Source organism: Cyprinus carpio, chromosome A18 (genome assembly GCF_018340385.1).
Source record: "Cyprinus carpio isolate SPL01 chromosome A18, ASM1834038v1, whole genome shotgun sequence".
Lineage (NCBI taxonomy): Eukaryota > Metazoa > Chordata > Actinopteri > Cypriniformes > Cyprinidae > Cyprinus > Cyprinus carpio.
In genome coordinates, this window is record NC_056589.1 from 27,575,989 (window position 1) to 27,594,301 (window position 18,313).

Sequence of the window (18,313 nt, forward strand, 5' to 3'; positions counted from 1 at the left end):
AATGAAACAAATAAGTTGAAGTACTAAAAATGACAAAAAATTAAAACTCTTTAAAAAAGAAACAAAAGCTAAACAGAAATATAAGAAAACTAATAAAAATGACAAAAACACAAAATTAGTACAAGTAAAATTACAATGAAAAACAAAAACAAAAAAGCTAATTAAAAAAAAGATAGATTGTTCTTTTTATACAAAAAGCTAACAAATACTGTAGTTTTCAAGCAAAAAATAATATTGAAATTGATTGATTGAATTAAGTTGAAATACCTAAATTATTAAAACTGAAAATAATAATAATAATAACGAATAAAAACTAATAAAAATGACAAAAAAAGTAAAATTACAATTAAAACTAAAAATAAAAAAGCTCATTTTAAAAAAGATAGATTGTTTGGCTTATACAACAAGCTTACATATACTGCAGTTTTCAAGCAAAAAAAAAAAAAAATATAATAATAATTAAAAAAATTAATTATGCCTTGGTAATAAACTGAATCAAATAAGTTAATAAAATAAAAGTCCAGGTTTACCAAACTCTCTTTTAAAATGCAATTTTGCAGTCACTTTTTGCATGCAATTAAGTTTATATAAAGTCATACTGTATATTCTCCTGCTGTATGAAAGTAGCCTCTGAAAGCAAAAAGGCAGCATTTTAAAAGACAAGCTGAAGTCAGACAGAGGAAAACAAACAAGCTGAAGCTGCTGGGAGTGCGAGAGTCCCGTCCCGTCCCTGATGCTCAGTAATGTCTGGGGTAGTTGTGCTCATTAGACAGGTGAAGCGTCTGATCTCTGAGGATCCTACAGCTGTCCACCAGCTTCAGCACTTCTCATTATCAGCAACGATGCAGATTAACTTTCTGAAGACTCATCAGTTTCAATTTAGACAACAAACAGCTTTGAAAAGCGGGTTCAGTGTGGAAATATTACGCACGGCTCCCTCAGTCGTTCATTTCTGTGTACTGGAATTCTGAGGGGACCAGAAATTTCAAAGGAAATAATTAAAGCGCAATTATACTTTTAATATTTGTTGATGAGTAAACACAGATTCCTCTGGCACACTGCCTGGTTACGAAAACAGCTTAACATTTCCAAACGCAACTTTATGTTTCATTCCTTATTCTGTTTGTTGTGCTGTTGCTGTCTGTCCATTAGTTCTTAATGGGGTTATTAAATATTTAACGGTCTGTAAGAACTATAATTTGGCTTCTAGCATTCTGAGTTCAAGAGGCAAAGCAAAGATGGTGTTTTAGTCTATTAAATACTCATGCTTATTGTCATGAATTGGTCTCATCTAAAAATGTGAACTCTGTCATCATTTGCTCACTCTCATATTGTTCCTAACCCATATGACTTTCTAATGAGGAATTTGCACTTATGCATATTCAGATTTGGTGGGATTTTATCAGTTACGAGACATGCAAGAACCAATTTGTGTGGCGTCAATGATGACAAACCAGATAAAATGGCCAGTTTGAATGCATGCGTGCTTGAGAATGAGAGCAATGCCTTGCCTTTTTTTTTCTTATGCTGTTGTCTCCACGAGAGTTTGTAAGAAACATTATTAATTAAAAAAAAAAAAAAAAAAAAAAAAAAAAAGAGAATGAGAGCAATGCTGGAGAGCATCATTTTGACGGACTAGAACATTTGATTTCAAGCTATTGTATGATTTATGAAGACTTATAGCACACTTTTATGATTTTGAGTCTGTTTTTGAGTTTGACATCTTGGTGATTGCATGAATATTAACAAACTATTACATTTTTTATTTGTTAACTGAAAAAGAGCAGAAACTATACTATAAATAATTATTTACTATATACTATAAACTATAAATAATTGAAATAAAATAAATGAATGTTATAATACATTTTTACGTTGAAGTAGTAAATTACTAAAACTGAAATAAAAATAAATACTAAAAAAACTAATAAAAAAAATTAAAATGACAACTGAAAATAAAATAAACTAATTTCAAAGAAAGATAGGTAGATAGAAATAAGTTTAATTCCTAAAATTACCAAAACTAAAACTGAAATAAAAATAAAATAGAGCTAAATTAAAACTAATAAAAATGACAAAAGAAACAGCAACAATATTAATAAAAATTTAATTAAAATGAAAACTAAATAAATTCAACAGAATAACTAGTTGTCAGTTGTCAACTATTGAAATTGTTTTCATTTTTGAAAATAAAACTGAAAAAAAAAATATATATATATATTGATATTAAACAAAAAACGTAAAAAATGATCTATATAACAAAAAACGTAAAAAATGTAAACAAAACTATATGATCTCCCAAAACTTATTTGTATGATTCATTTATCTCTTAGTCATTGTATGCTGTCAGTGCGTGGAAGAGTCAAAATATCCACACGATTTATTCTTCAAGAATAATGAAGTCATACGGGCTTGGAGCCACATGAGGGTGATTAAACGATGACACCATTGTCAATTTTGGATGGACTATTCTATTAATATATACTATATAACAGAGGTCAGAGGCAAGGCCAGCAGAGGGCGCCTCGACTGCTGGATTCATGTGTAAAGACAGGCAGGACATCTTAGAGGAGAAGACACATCGATCAGACAAAGAGACTGACAGCCTGTCTCTGAACAGATCGATAGCGAGACCGAGAGAAAATGCACCTCTGTTTGGAAAGGGAAATGCATTCATTACAGAAAAACACAGACATTATTACTAAGTACATCTGCCTTGTTTTAGATGTACTTAGTAATAATGTCTTGGCACTATAATAAACGCACTATACTGTTCAAATGTACACGTTTGCAGTACAATTAAATAGAGATGGACACGATCAAGCTCTAAATAAAGCTAATCTATTCTAGACTAATGATTTTTTGAGGATTATTGAAGTACTTAAAAGATAATAATACTTCTGTATAATTAAATTTACTTGCCGTTTTGTTGTAATTAATTTACTAGTAATTACTGAGTGAAAGCTCTGCAGTATATTCCAAGTCTTCTCAAGTGATTTGACAGCTTTGTGCGAGAAAAAGACCAAACTAAAAGCTAAAACTCATCTCCAGTCCACTCTTTTACTGCAGAGCAGAAAGCAGCGTGAACATCCTGCTAAACTTCTCCTTTCGCGCTCCTCAGAATAACATGATGAGCGTCATTACGTCACCTCTGCTTTGCGGATGTTCTCCTTGATCTCCTCTATTCGGAATTCCAGCTCATTCCGGCTCTGTTCCGTGGGCGGAGTCCCGAGCGTCTCGCATTCCTCTAGAGTCTGCCATTAAAACAAATTACCGTTAATCAGCTCAATTCAATTAGCTCATCGAGAAAGAAAAAAAACAGCACCAGACCACGTTTCCTGCTACTAATCTAACAATCGCTCAGGACACACCCACAACGTTTAACCCAGTGATTCACATTCCTGAAAAAAACTCTGACAAAACCTTTTCAGAAACGATGAGGTCATATGTGACCTCAGAATTAAAAAGAAAGGAATAGGAACAGAAAGAAATTAGAATTTACAAATGTAAAATATCCAGAATTTGGGCCCGCTACTCACTAAATTGTCATAAAAAATAAACAAAATTAAATTAAAAAAAGTTATTAATTAATAATTTTATGATTATTAAATAAAATATTGCAATACAAATAATATTGTATAATATTATACTGCAATATGTTTTAGATAAAATACTGTATATACAGTAATTCAAACCTAATAACAATCACAAATGAGAATAATTCGAAATACACACAAGCAAACAAATAAATAACCTCAACTGTAAAATGTCCATTTTTTTTGGTTGGAACTTACTGAATTGTCATGGAAAATGTATTAATTAATTTTTTTTGTGGATTTTGTGGACCATTTATATGACCTGGACATGATCGGGGGATTAAACCCCCTGTGAAACAGTAAATTATGTCTTAGTAATTTGTAATTCAAATTATTAATTTGCATCTTAATTAGCAGCTGGATCTCACCAAATTGTCATGAAAATCAAATATAGCAATACAAATAACACTGCAATATACTTTACTGCAATGTTTTATTGTAGATAAAAATACTGTATATACAGTAAATAAAATCTAACTACAATCACCACTGAGAGTAACACAAACTACAAAAGTAAATAAATAAACTGGGAACACACTCAAATGTAAAATGCCCAGAGTTTAGAGTTTTAGAGTTTTCATTTTTTTTTTGTGATTCATGTGACACGAACATGATCATGAGAATGTGTAAGATTATTCACAAGATTCATCCACTCACAGAAGATGTTTAAGTGTTTAAGTGTGTGTTGCTGATGTTTGCATGGCACCCAGCGCCTCTCACCCGCTTGTAATGGATGATGTTTTTGTGTTCGCGGGCCACTCGTGTGGCCCATTTCCTCGCCTCTTTGTTGAGACTGTGTTCTTCTGTGGTTCCCGTCTCTGATTCCAACTGTCGACTCTGAAACACACACACACACAGAACTGGTTACCACTGCAACACACACCTGCTGGAATCACAGGTCTGAGATCTATTCAACAAGGATGCATTAAAATGATCAAGAGTGATGATAAAGACATTTATAAATGTTTCAAAATTTCTATTTCAAATAAACACTGTTCTTTTGAACTTGAAAGAATCCTGAAAATCAGAGTTTACACAAAAATACTGAACATTTCAATGTTCTCAACATTGATAATAATCAGAAATGTTTCTTGAGCAGTAAATCAGTATATTAGAAAGATTTCTGAAGATCATGTGACACTGAAGACTGGAGTAATGATGCTGAAAATTCAGCTTTGCATCACATAAATAAATTACATTTTAGTATATATTCAAATAGAAAATGGCCATTTCAATTTATAATAATATTTCACATTTTTACTGATTTTAAAGTATGGGTTTTTAATCAGATTTTACCTAATAATCTTAAATTGTGTCTCATCATCTACATACATTTTTCATAGCATTTTTCTAAAAACGACCCATCCCTGATTCATTTTTCAATAAGAAATAGTCCTCATATTCTGTCCAATTCTATAAGAACAGAACATGCAAATGACAGTATCCTGAGATATCCTGACAGTACTGCAGACGCTGCATCCTTGCGTGTGTGAATATTTGATTCTGACAGCACTGATCAATGCAAACTCAATCAGAGCGCTTTAACACAAGCGTCTTCACTCAATATTGCCGCATCTATCTGATGTCAAGAGAGTTTCTCGAAAGGCACAAAAAACAAAACAAAAAAACATCGCTTTTATGTCTTCCTGTTTTTCCTCTCAGCGTGACCTCAAGCAGATGTGGCGTGTGTGTTGCCCGAGTCTGCTGGGAAACACATGACAGTCTGCAGGGTCTCCATGTGGATCAGAAGTGCTCACAAAGGCCTAATCAATCCCATGTGTCTCTGCTTCAAACTGTGAGACATGCTTTCTAGGAGAGCCTGATGGAATGCATGCGACGTTGACACTTTCTGTATGTTTGTATTATGGAAATTATTGCGTGTGTGTGTGTGTGCGTTTGTGTTTGCACTGCTGATCAACCCCAGCAACTGTCTCTTTGAATGTTAGATGTGTCAGAGTCTTTCAACAGCAGACGCCGCAAGGATTTGACAAGCAAGCTACAGCGTTACAGTGTAAAAGACACTTTTTCCCCTGAAGTCTACCATAATAATCAATGTAGACACAAGCACAGTGGAGGAAATCAGATATCTGAGAGGACAATCAATAATAGAGTTTAGTGCCTTTACACAAAAATATCTGGCCACAGAAAACCATGCCTGACCAATCAGAATTGAGTATTCGTGTGATCCTTTTTATTTAAAAGGCAAAGTGTTTAATTTGAACGCAATGTATACCTCAAATGAAATATAAATATACATTACTATTAATATTTATTAATATTAACTATTATATACTGTATAAATGTATATAAGTTTAGCATAATATGAATAAATACATATTAACATCATGAATTTCTGTAAATCAGATTTTAAACTGTATTGTGAAAAGCTTTATACAAAACATGTACTCAAATAAATATAAATATAAATTACTATGAATATTTCTTAATATATACGAATACATGATAATTATTAACACATATTAACATATATATTATTTCAAATTAACATCATGCATTTCTGTAAATACAATTATACAAGTAAAACTGACTTGATTAAAAAGATGTATTAATATATATAATATATATATATATATATATATATATATATATATATATATATATATATAAATTACTATTAATATTTATTAATAATAACTTATATATAGATATTGATTAGATATTAACAACATGCATTGACAAATATATATAATATATATATATATATATACATATATACACACACATATATATACACACACACACACACACACACACACTTTCACTTTTCACTTTCATACACTGTATATACAGACATACGGGAAGTCGTGGCCTAATGGTTAGAGAGTCGGACTCCCAATTGAAGGGTTGTGAGTTCGAGTCTCGGGCCGGCAGGAATTGTGGGTGGGGGGAGTGCATGTACAGTTCTCTCTCCACCTTCAATACCATGACTTAGGTGCCCTTAAGCAAGGCATTGAACCCCCAACTGCTCCCCGGGCCCCGCAGCATAAAATGGCTGCCCACTGCTCTGGTTGTGTGTTCACAGTGTGTGTGTGTGTTCACTGCTCTGTGTGTGTGCACTTCGGATGGGTTAAATGCAGAGCACGAATTCTGAGTATGGGTCACCATACTTGGCTGAATGTCACGTCACTTCACTTCACTTCACTTCACTTCATACAGTACATACACACATACACATATATATCCTGGATAACCAAACCAGTCTTAAGTCTCTGGGGTATATTTCTAGCAATAGCCAAAAATACATTTCTTGGGTCAGAATTATTGATTTTTCTTTTATGCCAAAAATCATTAGGATATCAAGTAAAGATCATGTTTAATGAAGATATATTGTATATTTCCTACTGTAAATATATCAAAACATACATTTTGATTAGTAATATGCTTTGCTAATAACTTCATTTGGACAACTTCAAAGGTGATTTTCTCAATATTTAGATTTTTTGGCACCTTCAGATTCGTTGTATCTCAGCCAAATATTGTCCGATCCTAACAAACCATACATCAATGGAAATATTTATTCAGCTTTCAGATGATGTATAAATCTCAATTTCAAAACATGGACCCTTAGGACTGGTTTGGTGGTCCATGGTCACATATATATATATATTCTGCACCACTAATGGCACTCATTGTTAGGACAAACAGACAGTTCCGTCATACAGTTAAACCACTGGTTGTGTCAATGTTGTTTACACACCCAGTCTGGCCAATCAAATTCATCGACTGTAATTTGGATCGGTGCTGCTAGTGGTGCAAAAATTAGGAACAACGAAATACTTCAATTCCATGATGAAATTTTCCTTTTAAATTTGTGCACAGGCTGATGTCAGCATGCAAACAACAATGACGATGAGACTGATGCATGATGGGAAATCAAGTCCAACAGACAGTGTGGTACCTGCGCCAGAGTCATTCTCATCACACTGACCGTCGATGGCTCAATGTCCACCAGCTGCTGCACGGAGCTCAGAGTCTGAGCCGGAGAGGAGGAAAGATGGGCGCACACACACGCACACGCATCACACACACGCACGCATGCACACACACACGCATGAGGTGGGTTAAGAGAAGGTTAGAAACAGACTGTTAGAGGACAGAAAAACAGGGTTAGGATCAGCAGAGCAGTCAGAAAGATGTTCAGAGATGTTAATGATAGCAGACACAGTACCTACTAACTACTAGAGCTGTGAGAGAGAACAATTACACTACAGGATTCAACACTGAACTATAGGAAGATGGAAGGAAGAGAGCACAAGCAAACCTAACCTTACAGTCAGTTATGCAGCGTTTGATAGTGATTAAATGCTGATTGATTAATTGCTGTTAATAAACTAATCAATTTTTTTTTTACAAAACTGTGGTCTGTGATCATTCCAGCAGTCAGAAACACTGAAGACATCTGAAGCTAGATGATAAATTAACATTACTGTATTAACTAATAAAGTAATATCTTAAGTATTTCATGATCCACACAAAATAAAGATGTAAAGAGAAACTGCTATATCTGTATTTCACATTTTTTCATTTAACAGACGCTTTTATCTAAAGTGACTTACAAATGAGTAATATAATGAATTTTAAAGATGCAATAAAACAGGGAGGAATTTATTAACTAGTTAAAACTAAGAAAAAGTGTTTAGTCTTTCTTTTTTACTTTATTCTTCATATTTACATTACATTTTATATATTTTTGTTAACAATAGTGAAGGTATTAAAATGAAATTCAAATTAAACATAAATGCATTACTAAGCTAATTCCAATACTTTTATTTAAATAATAGTTAAAAAATAGGAATTTCAACAATTCATCAATGAGATCGTTAATTTTAATGACAGTTATGAAAACTCTGTAGCTAATTAATAAAATTAATTTAACAAAATATGCTATTTTATCCAATTAAATCTAAAAATAAAATAAAATAATAGAAAGAAAAGCCCTCAAAATAGCCTTAATATATAACGACAGAAATGTAAATCTTGAACGTTCATTAAACTCATTTTTTACATTATAAAAAGTAGCTTATATTAAGTCAGCATATTTAAATTTCATACAGACTCACACAAACATGATTCCCATTTAGGCGGTACTTTCAAGCTTGAATTGCTCTGACGGAAGCATCAGTTTTTATTACAATGTCTATGTATTGGTCGGTGGTATTAAATTAGCAAGTTAAAATGTCACCAACTTAGTTGTTATGTCATTAAAGCACACCAAATTGAATCTAAAGTTTAAAATCGGACAGAAGAATGCAGACAGATACAAAGAGGAACACTAACTAAATCTCAAATCACACTCGAGCCGAACTGAAGCATAACGAGAGAACGATCTCAAAACGGGTCGTGATTAAAGCCCGTGCAGAGACAGACAAGAGAGAGTTTAAACAGCGGGATGTTTCTTCATCACCGCAGGAGCAAGAGATTCTGTTCCCGGAGACTCTCAGAAGCGGCAGGCTAAAGATAGAAGGTGATGATGAAATCTGTGAGGTTTTTTCAGCACAGCTGTGAGGTATGTGTCGATGACGTCGTTAACGCTGAATAAAATCTGAAACGTCTGAACACAATTTAAACCTTTAAATAGAGAGAACAGAGAGAAGACCAAGAGAAAGACAGGAAGAGAGCGCGCTGATACACTGAATCATGACACCAAGCAAAACATAAGACGTTTATGAGAAAACTAGAGGCCGATTCCCTGGCATAACACAGTTCAAACTAAATCAGATGTAACTTGTGTTGACAGAGAAATGAGATATTCACACACTAAAGTGATTATATGAATAAAACACATTTTTCTGTAAAGATACACTACTGTACTGTTCTGAAGTTCAGGGTTGGTAAGATTTTTTCATGTTTTTGAAAGAAGTCTCTTCTGCTCACTAAGACTGCATTTATTTGATCAAATATACATTAACACAGTAATATTGTGAAATTTAAAATATCTGTTTTCTATGGAAGCCCATTTCTGCCACTGAATAAAAAATAAAAAAGGTAATTGCGACTTTTTATCTGACAATTCTGACTTTTTTTCTCATAATTGAGTGATATTTAGCAATTGCGGATTAAAAAATCATAATTGTGTGAAATAAACTCGATATTCCAAGAAATAAAGTCAGAATTGCGTGATATAAACTCGCAATTGTGAGAAAAAAAAGTCAGAATTACAAGGTTTTATCTCGTAATAACTCACAATTGCGAGTAATTTTTTTTTTTTAATTGTAAGATACATAGTCACAATATTTTTTTTACATTTTTTATTCAGTGGTGGAAACAGGCTTCCACAGTTTTCAACTGTAATTTATAGTAAAATGCAATTACTTCCTGTGATCAATTCTGAATTTTCAGCATCATTACTACTGTATTATTTGTTGTAACATGATCCTTCAGAAATCATTCTAATATGTTGATTTGCTGCTCAAGAAACATTCCTGATTATTATCAATGCTTCATATTTTTGTGGAAGTTGTGATGCATTTCATTTTTAAGGATTCTTTGATGAACAAAGTTGGAACTGTAGCATTATAAATGTCTTAACAGTCACTTTTGATTTATATAATGCATCCCTGCTGAAAGAATAAAAATAAATAAATCTTACTGACCCCAAACTTTTGAACATTAGTACATGACTCCTTGATTGCAGTGCAGTTTATAAACACGCGTGCGTGAAACTCACCGTATCGCTGTCGCTGGGCTGGAACTGGAAGTCTTGTGTTTTGTGAAACACTGGGTTCTCCTGCAGGAACAGCTGCTGGTTGAAGTCCTGCATCACCTGGACATGACAACACAACTAATTCACAAACATATCAAGATAACACACGTTTATACGACATGTAAAAATGTTCCTTCAAAGAGAGAGTACACCCAAAAACTGACTTTCTTTCTTTCTTCTTCAGTGCTTTACTGTGCACACAATATCAATTAAATTTCAACGTTCTTCAAAATATATTTTGTCTTCTGCAGAAGCAAAAGAACATCATGCAGGTTTGGAATGACTAAGGGTGAGTTTATGATGACAGAATGATCATTTCTGTGTGTACTATCCCTTTAAGAGCTTGCGCAGGAAAGATCCTTGTGTAACTCTCTCTCTCTTACACACACACACACACACGCGTCACAATAGTGGTATGTAAAATTAGGCCCCCTTGGGCAGAGAAATAGTGCTCAGACAGATGTGTTTGTCAGTGCAGCGGAGGAATGATGTGTGTGTGTGAGGGGATTTCTTCATAGGGGAGCCGATAATGAGGCGCTGACAGAGGGAGTCTATTTCTGGGAATGAAGAGGGAAATTGAGAGAGTGATGAAACTACGAAAGAGAGAGACTCACTCGACTGGACTTCTCCAGCAGGAACTGGAAGGTGCTGTGGACAGCCTGAAACGCTTCCAGCTCGGTCCGACAAAAGGATATCAGATAATCCTTCACATGGTCATATACGTTCCCCTCCAGACCCTACAGAGAGAGAGAGAGACAGAGGAAGACAGATGACACAGTCTGTGTTTGAACAAATGACCTCATGCTCTCAGAAAGGGTCAGAGCTTCCAAAAAGTGAAATGAGAAAGATAGAATGATAGATAGAATGATGAAATGACAAATAGAATGATAAAACAACAGACAGATTTAAGCACAAAAATGACAGAACAATAGAATGATAGACAGAATGACACACGGGAAGACAGAACAATAGACAAAAATATAGAAAAATAATCGAATGATAGAAATGACAGATGACGAATGAGATGAAAGAAAGAACATTAGATAATGGCAGAATAAGAGCAAAACAAAAGAACTATGACAGAATTAAGAAGCCAGAAAGATTTAAAGAACAACAGACAGAATGAAACAACAGAATGATGAAATGATAGAGCAATAGAAATAATGACAGAACAAAATGATAAAGAAGACAAAAAATAAAGAATGACAGACAAAATGATAGAAAAATGACAGAGTAATAAACAGAAAAATATCGAAAAACAATACAATGATGAAATGATGGACAGATAGAATGGTCAAAAATAATGGTAGATAATGGTAGAATAAGAAAAACAGAATGAGAAGCCAGAAATACAGAAAACGATGGAAAGAACTACAGACAAAATGACAAAAGAATGAAAAATAACGGTAGAATAAATACAAAAAAAAACTATAGAATGATAGAGCGTAAAAGCATAGAAAGATACAAAGAAAAACAGACAGAATTAAGAACATGACAGACTACACAATTTGATAAAAATACAGACAGACAGAATGACCTGACAGATAAACAATCAAAACAAAACAACAGAAACAAAAATTAGTCAGTGCATTGACACCAAACGCATTTGTATGAGAGACAGAAAGAAGGACAGAACGTCCCGTCGGCCCTCTTGTGGCCAAACGAGCAGCGAACACAGTTTTCTCTGGACTGTGTGACGCTCGGATCAGAGCAGACTGTTCAAACAGCAGCAGCTGCTGGGAAAGGTTAGCTAGTTCAGATTCCAAGGCCTCAACGTGCAAAAACAAAACTCGAAACCTCTGCTTTTCCCTCTCTCTCTGTCTCCTGCTCCCTCCGTGTTTGGAGGCACTGGGAAGGAATGTATTTTGGAAACAGGCTTTGATTTGTATGCGTAAGCTGGAAATGACACAGACCCGACCACGAGCCGGTCTGGATTCACGGGCTCCGTCGGGTTACAGCAGGTGGCGCCGCTGTCAGGAAGCACTCGAGTGTCATATGCATGAGAGAGAGATGGAGAAAGAGGCTGTGCTTCCTTCTGATAGGATCATGTCTACCTCCACCCACCACACTCAAACTCCATAACGTCCATGTGTGAGAGAGCCGTGGTCCGAGAGCCACGGGAACTGCTTGATGTGGTTATCTCACCTTTCAAAGTCGCAAGAGATTTTAAAGTAATAGTTCAGCCAAAAATGAAATTTACTCATTTTAAGGCCATTCAAGATGTAGATGAGTTTGTTTCTTCATCAGATTTGGAGAAATTGCATCACTTGCTCACCAATGGATGCTCTGCAGTGAATGGGTGCCGTCAGAATGAGAGTCCAAACAGCTGATAAAAACATCACAATAATCCACAAGTAATCCACACCACTCCAGTCCAGCAGTTAACATCTGGAGAAGCAAAGGCGTTTTTAACTTCAAACTTTTCTTCCGGCTAAAACACAAGTCCTCTATCCATAATAACAGTGGAAAAAGTCCATCTTCTGCTGCCCTCTCACATGAAAATGAGACAAGTCCACACAAATCCACAGACAAATTTGTTTGGAACTGCTTTGGACTGTTTTCACTTGTAGACGGTGCTTGATATGTGCATATTTCTCTCTTGATTCAGACACAACAACTTTTTTCCTGGAGAAAGTAATATTAATGCAGTTTTAACAAACATGAAGCTTTCCGCTTCTCCAGATGTTAACTGTTGGACTGGAGTGGTGTGGATTATTGTTTTTATCAGCTGTCTGAAATCTCATTCTGACGGCACCCATTCACTGCAGAGCATCCATTGCTGAGCAAGTGATGCAATGCTACATTCCTCCAAATTTGTTCCCATGAAGAAACAAACCCATTTAGATAATACCTTATAATAACTTTCATTATGCTTAACAGATCATTGGTTAATATATATTCACATAGCTAGAAATATGAGATAACATGCTTGTTAATGTTTACTAATGAACTTATGAAACATTACCTAATGATTAACAGATCATTATTTAATGTACATTGAAATGCTTACAAATGTCATTAAACTTTCAATTCATCTGATCATGCACTTTTAAAAAAAAGCTTCAAATAATTCTGACAGATGGCTTACAATGGTTAAAAGCTTTATTAATAAATCATTAACAAACATTGTATAATGCTTAACGGATCATTATTTAATGCTTACAAATGTTATTAAACTTTCAATTCATACTGATCATGCACTTTTTTAAAAAAAATCTACAAATGAGTTTAGCAGATGTTAACCGCTTATTTGTTAATGTACTTTTGCTAACAAATATCATTAATCTTCAGTTCACGTATTACCTAATGCTTTTTTTTTTACTTTTACAAATGTTTAAAATTACTTTAATTAGTCATTTTAAGCACTTCACAAACTATTTATGTTAACATAATATTTATTAACTCATAATCACTGTCTGTAAAGGTCATATATTTGGTCTTTGTGTGTTATGTAAACTTCTACTATTTACACATCTTAACAAATCATTTATTAATCATTTGTTTATGTTTTTGCAGTTCTTAATCTAACACACACACACACACAGGAAAATTTCTCTAAGACTCGATATGAACCTGTGGTGCACATTTAGGAACAGCTGTCTACTGGCTATAAATAGAGGCTATCAAAATGAATATGCAAGTTATTTTTAAACATGTTTATACTAAACCTATAATGTGAGGTTTAGAAGAAAAAAAATCTATCTAAACTAAATTAAATCATTATAGTTTTTTATAATTCAAGTTAATATTCAACAGTATACACTACCATTCAAAAGAATGTCAGTAATTGGTCACAAGATATGTGAAAGAAAGCCATACAGGTTTGGAACAACATGAGGGTGTGTAAATGATGACAGCATTGCCATTTTTGGATGTGCTTCTCCTTAAAGCTTTTAGCAGGCATGTTAGTTGTACATATATAGAAATATATGTGCATTTGGGTGTTTCTAGGGAGGCCACATTATCTCACAGTTCACTAAATGTCAACCTTCTATAAAAAAACTGCAGAAGTGTGACACAATGCTGACGGTGTTTGTAGACGATGACTGGTTCACACACAAAAACAGGAATGAGAGCTAAGAATACATGCAAAACACACACATCTGATATAAAGCTGCTCTCACCTCTTTCAAGTAAAATACAACAATGACAAACTGTGGGAAAAACCCACAGCCGATCTCGAAAGCAGAAAATCCCCTCTCTTGAACCTAGCCGTTAAACATACTGTATAAGGCAAAATAAGGACTAAAAGAGAGACCTACTCAAAACAGGATCATGATGCAAGGTGAAATCAGAGTTTCTACGCAGAAAAAGTGCTGCAACAGATCATGCCATTTAGAAATGTTAAAATTGTGCTGAATTTAATGAACTGATTCAAGATTTTTTATGGAAATGTGCATCAAGCTCAAAACAAAATTTTACCAAAATATTTTTGAATCAGTTTTTTTTTCTTTGTAAAAATAAGTGCACGATGAAAGCACAGGACATAGCAAAAAACTTTTAAAACACTATATTTAAGAGTATACCAAAATGACATATACACTAACATAAGTGTGTGGAAAATGGAGACATTTTACAGCTAAAAGAATTTTTTACAAAAAAATGGAAGCACCATATTTCTGCTTTTAAACTCTTGAATGCCTGGCCCATTAACTTCCATTGGAAGTGCATTACTTTAAATGTGATTTCTGCTTTTAAAATACATGAAAACCCTGATGAACAAGCAAAATTATTTTCTATGACAACTGACAATATGCCACTTAGTTTGAGCTCAACTTGTAAATTAACCTGAAATATTCCTTTCATGTGGACCGCCAAATTGAGGTTTATAAAACAGGGGGCGCTATGGAGCAACTGCCACAGACACATGGCGAAATGAACCTGGAAACACTTATGATGGGAAAAACAAAATGTGCAAGGAAAAGAAAAAATGGGAAAGACGGGGAAAAAGAAGTCCTTAAATCCGCCCTGACAGCAATGGAATATATATGTAAGAATATATCTGGAAATATGACTGATGAGACCATTCTCATCAATAATCAAGTCATACATGTTCAGCTATAGTATATTGACCGTAACCAAGGTTACGGCTCAGCCAATGGGAGATGAGGAGAAGGGCTGTAGTGGGCCGGTTGTTCTGCATTCGGTGGAGCCTGAAGCACAGACTCTCCATCTATCAATAATTTAAGCCAGATTCTCTCTCTCTCTCTCTCATTCAGATTGCATTCATATCGCTCGCGGTCAAACACAAAGCGGGAGGAACACAGATGATGTCCTCCGGTAAGAACAGGAGGAGACTAGCAGTTCGGTTCTGAACGCGGAGGAGAAACAAAGCTGATAGCTGCGTTACGAGACAAATGAGACCCGATCAAGTGGAAAAATGCTCACTTAAATGCATGTCTGGTCTGATCACGAGTAAAAGTGCAGAAATAAAAGAGAAAGATTTAAACAACACATTAACAATCGGATACAAACTTCTGACTCTGAAGTTGATTTAATTAAAAATACAATTAAATTTAAAGCAACTTAAACTTAAACTTAACGTTTTACTTTTTGTTACTTGAAATAAAATATTAAAAACTTGATGTACTAAAACACCTAAAACAGAAATAAACATTCAAAAACTATATACATATACAAAAACTATTAAAAATGACAAAACCCCAAAATGACTAAAAACAAACAAAATAAACAAAACAACTAACTAAACTTTATATTTACACCCATACATATAAATCAAAATATTAATAAAAACTATAATAGTATATCAATGATACTCAATAAGAAGGATGCCAATAAGATGGGATAAAATAAAATAACATAAGATTAAAAACAAAATAAGTAATAGTAAATAGTAAAATAGTTACAATAAAAAAATTAAATCAAATCAATTTAATAAAGTTCAAACAGAAAAATATTTAAATATTTTATTATTATATTTTTATTTTTATGTTTTGAATGTATGTATATGTGTAATGCCTGTTAACTGTAAATAGACAAGTGTTAAGATATCAAACCATGCAAGCTGATGAAATAAATAATTAATATATTTAATCATGTACTGAATAATGGTGCTTTGCATTTGTGTTACTGCACAATATGTGTGACTTTCATAAGGGAGACTTTCATCATGGTTAATGGGGTTTAAGACATTTCACTTTGTCACCTTTTACAGTGTATTTCTTTAGTTTTGTTAATCTGTTTCAGTTCTCCATCACCCATGATGCCATGTGTCTTTTATGTCTTTTTGAAATGTATCACTTCTGCAGTTACAAATAAAACTTCTCCTTAAAAAATGTTAACATAAAGCTCCTACACTCTAAAACAAATTGTGCTAAATAGCACTAAAAGTGGTTCGTTGGCTCGTAATCATAGGAGAACCACTTTAAGTGCTATATCCTTAAAAGTGTTATACAGCATGGTTTTACATAAATGATGTTATGTAAAACCATAAAAGGAACAAAAGCAAATGCTGTTTTGAATCACTTTTAAGCTTTTCTGAGGTCAAAAATCTTGTGTGGGGGCCTCGGGGGCAAAAAGGTTGAGAACCAAGTTATCTTCAGGAAATACACTGAATTTTAATGTCACTTTTTAATCCTTTGCCAAATGAGATGAGTATATAAGAGAGTTAGAAAACCTCTAAAGAACTATACAAGGACTTAACGGGTACTTTGTATGGCAGTGGAGCTATACAGCACCTCAACCAACCCCAAATTTCTAATTTGACTAGCATATACTCTGATGTCAGATTTAGAAAGGTTTGAGGAAAGAATGCTATGTATCTTTGGGGATGTGGCGGTTCTTTTTGCCCAGCACATTCTCTCAGATATCTGCTCTCAAAGGTCCAAGATTAAGAAAGATTTGGGTTTGTATCACTAAATAAGGCCATGACTGGAGCGTCTGTCAGTCTGTGGAGATGAAGCATTGATTTATACTGGCACACACATCCACTGACCCGACCGCACAGCATCAGTGGACACTCGTCATCTTTCCAGTCCTGAATAATTGGCTAAAAATGTCTTTGCACATGGGCTCAGTGCTCGGACCGTACATGAGGTTTGTTAAAGCCAACGTGAAATTAAAATAACTCTATTTACTACTAACTAATGCATGCTTCTGGTTTTACTGTGAATGATTCATCAGTGCACATCATTCCAAAGGGGGCAAACAATTACCTTCATCTCTTTCATCAAAGTGTAATAACCTGCTCCACTTATGAAATGAATTTCCTTTTCGGTTGACGTCACTAAAAGGTCAAGGTTTGGTTGGTTAAGCACAGCCCTGTTAACACCTGCTTTTAACTCCACCATCTGGCTCTATTGATGGAGATGTGCAATCTGACAAAACTTTAAATCATAAATATTTCATTATATTAAACTAAATGTTTCTTAATAACATCCAGTGCAAAATGGACTTTTATTTTCATAGCTCAGGATGTGTTATTGTATCGTATTTATTCATATTTTTAATTAATTTGTATTTTTATATTTTCCTATTTTAATTTTAGATAAAGTTTTAGAAATGTGTTTTATTTTATTTTTTTATATGTCTATATATCATTACTTTTATTTCCGTTTTAGTTTCACTAAATGAAAATGAGAAAAGTTTCCTTGGCAACTAGCTGAAAATTTCACACACACACACACACACACACACACACACACACACACACACACACACACACACAACACACACACACACACACACACACACACACACACACACACACACACACACTATATTTAATATATATTTTATTTTATTACAGTTAACGTTTATTTTATTTCAATAATGAATGATGGTTTGCTTTTCATGGTTTTAGTTTTAGTTTATTGACTATAATAACCCTGATAGTCCTGAACTGTGTTTTCATTTGGAAATAAAATTGTCTGTGACAAAATAAACAAAAAGTTTATGGTTACTTTTAAGTCACTGTCATAAAGTAAAGGTAGAAGTCTTGTGGGGCTGCATCAAATAAGATTAAATCTAGATT

General features: G+C 33.9%; 1 protein-coding gene across 3 annotated transcripts in view; it reads right to left on the minus strand.

Moving 5' to 3' along the window:
• The window catches only part of LOC109063294 (F-BAR and double SH3 domains protein 2-like), an 82,447-nt gene that overhangs the window by 10,495 nt on the left and 53,639 nt on the right, over positions 1-18,313 (minus strand). For 2 of the 3 annotated variants that reach the window (XM_042775711.1, XM_042775712.1), the window contains 5 exons: positions 10,935-11,057; positions 10,285-10,380; positions 7,516-7,590; positions 4,317-4,433; positions 3,150-3,254 (listed from right to left, as the gene is read on the minus strand). In XM_042775711.1, coding sequence (XP_042631645.1) covers positions 3,150-3,254; positions 4,317-4,433; positions 7,516-7,590; positions 10,285-10,380; positions 10,935-11,057 — 516 coding nt within the window. The remainder of the gene's footprint in view (positions 1-3,149; positions 3,255-4,316; positions 4,434-7,515; positions 7,591-10,284; positions 10,381-10,934; positions 11,058-18,313) is intronic. The other variant, XM_042775713.1, reaches the window with a different exon arrangement.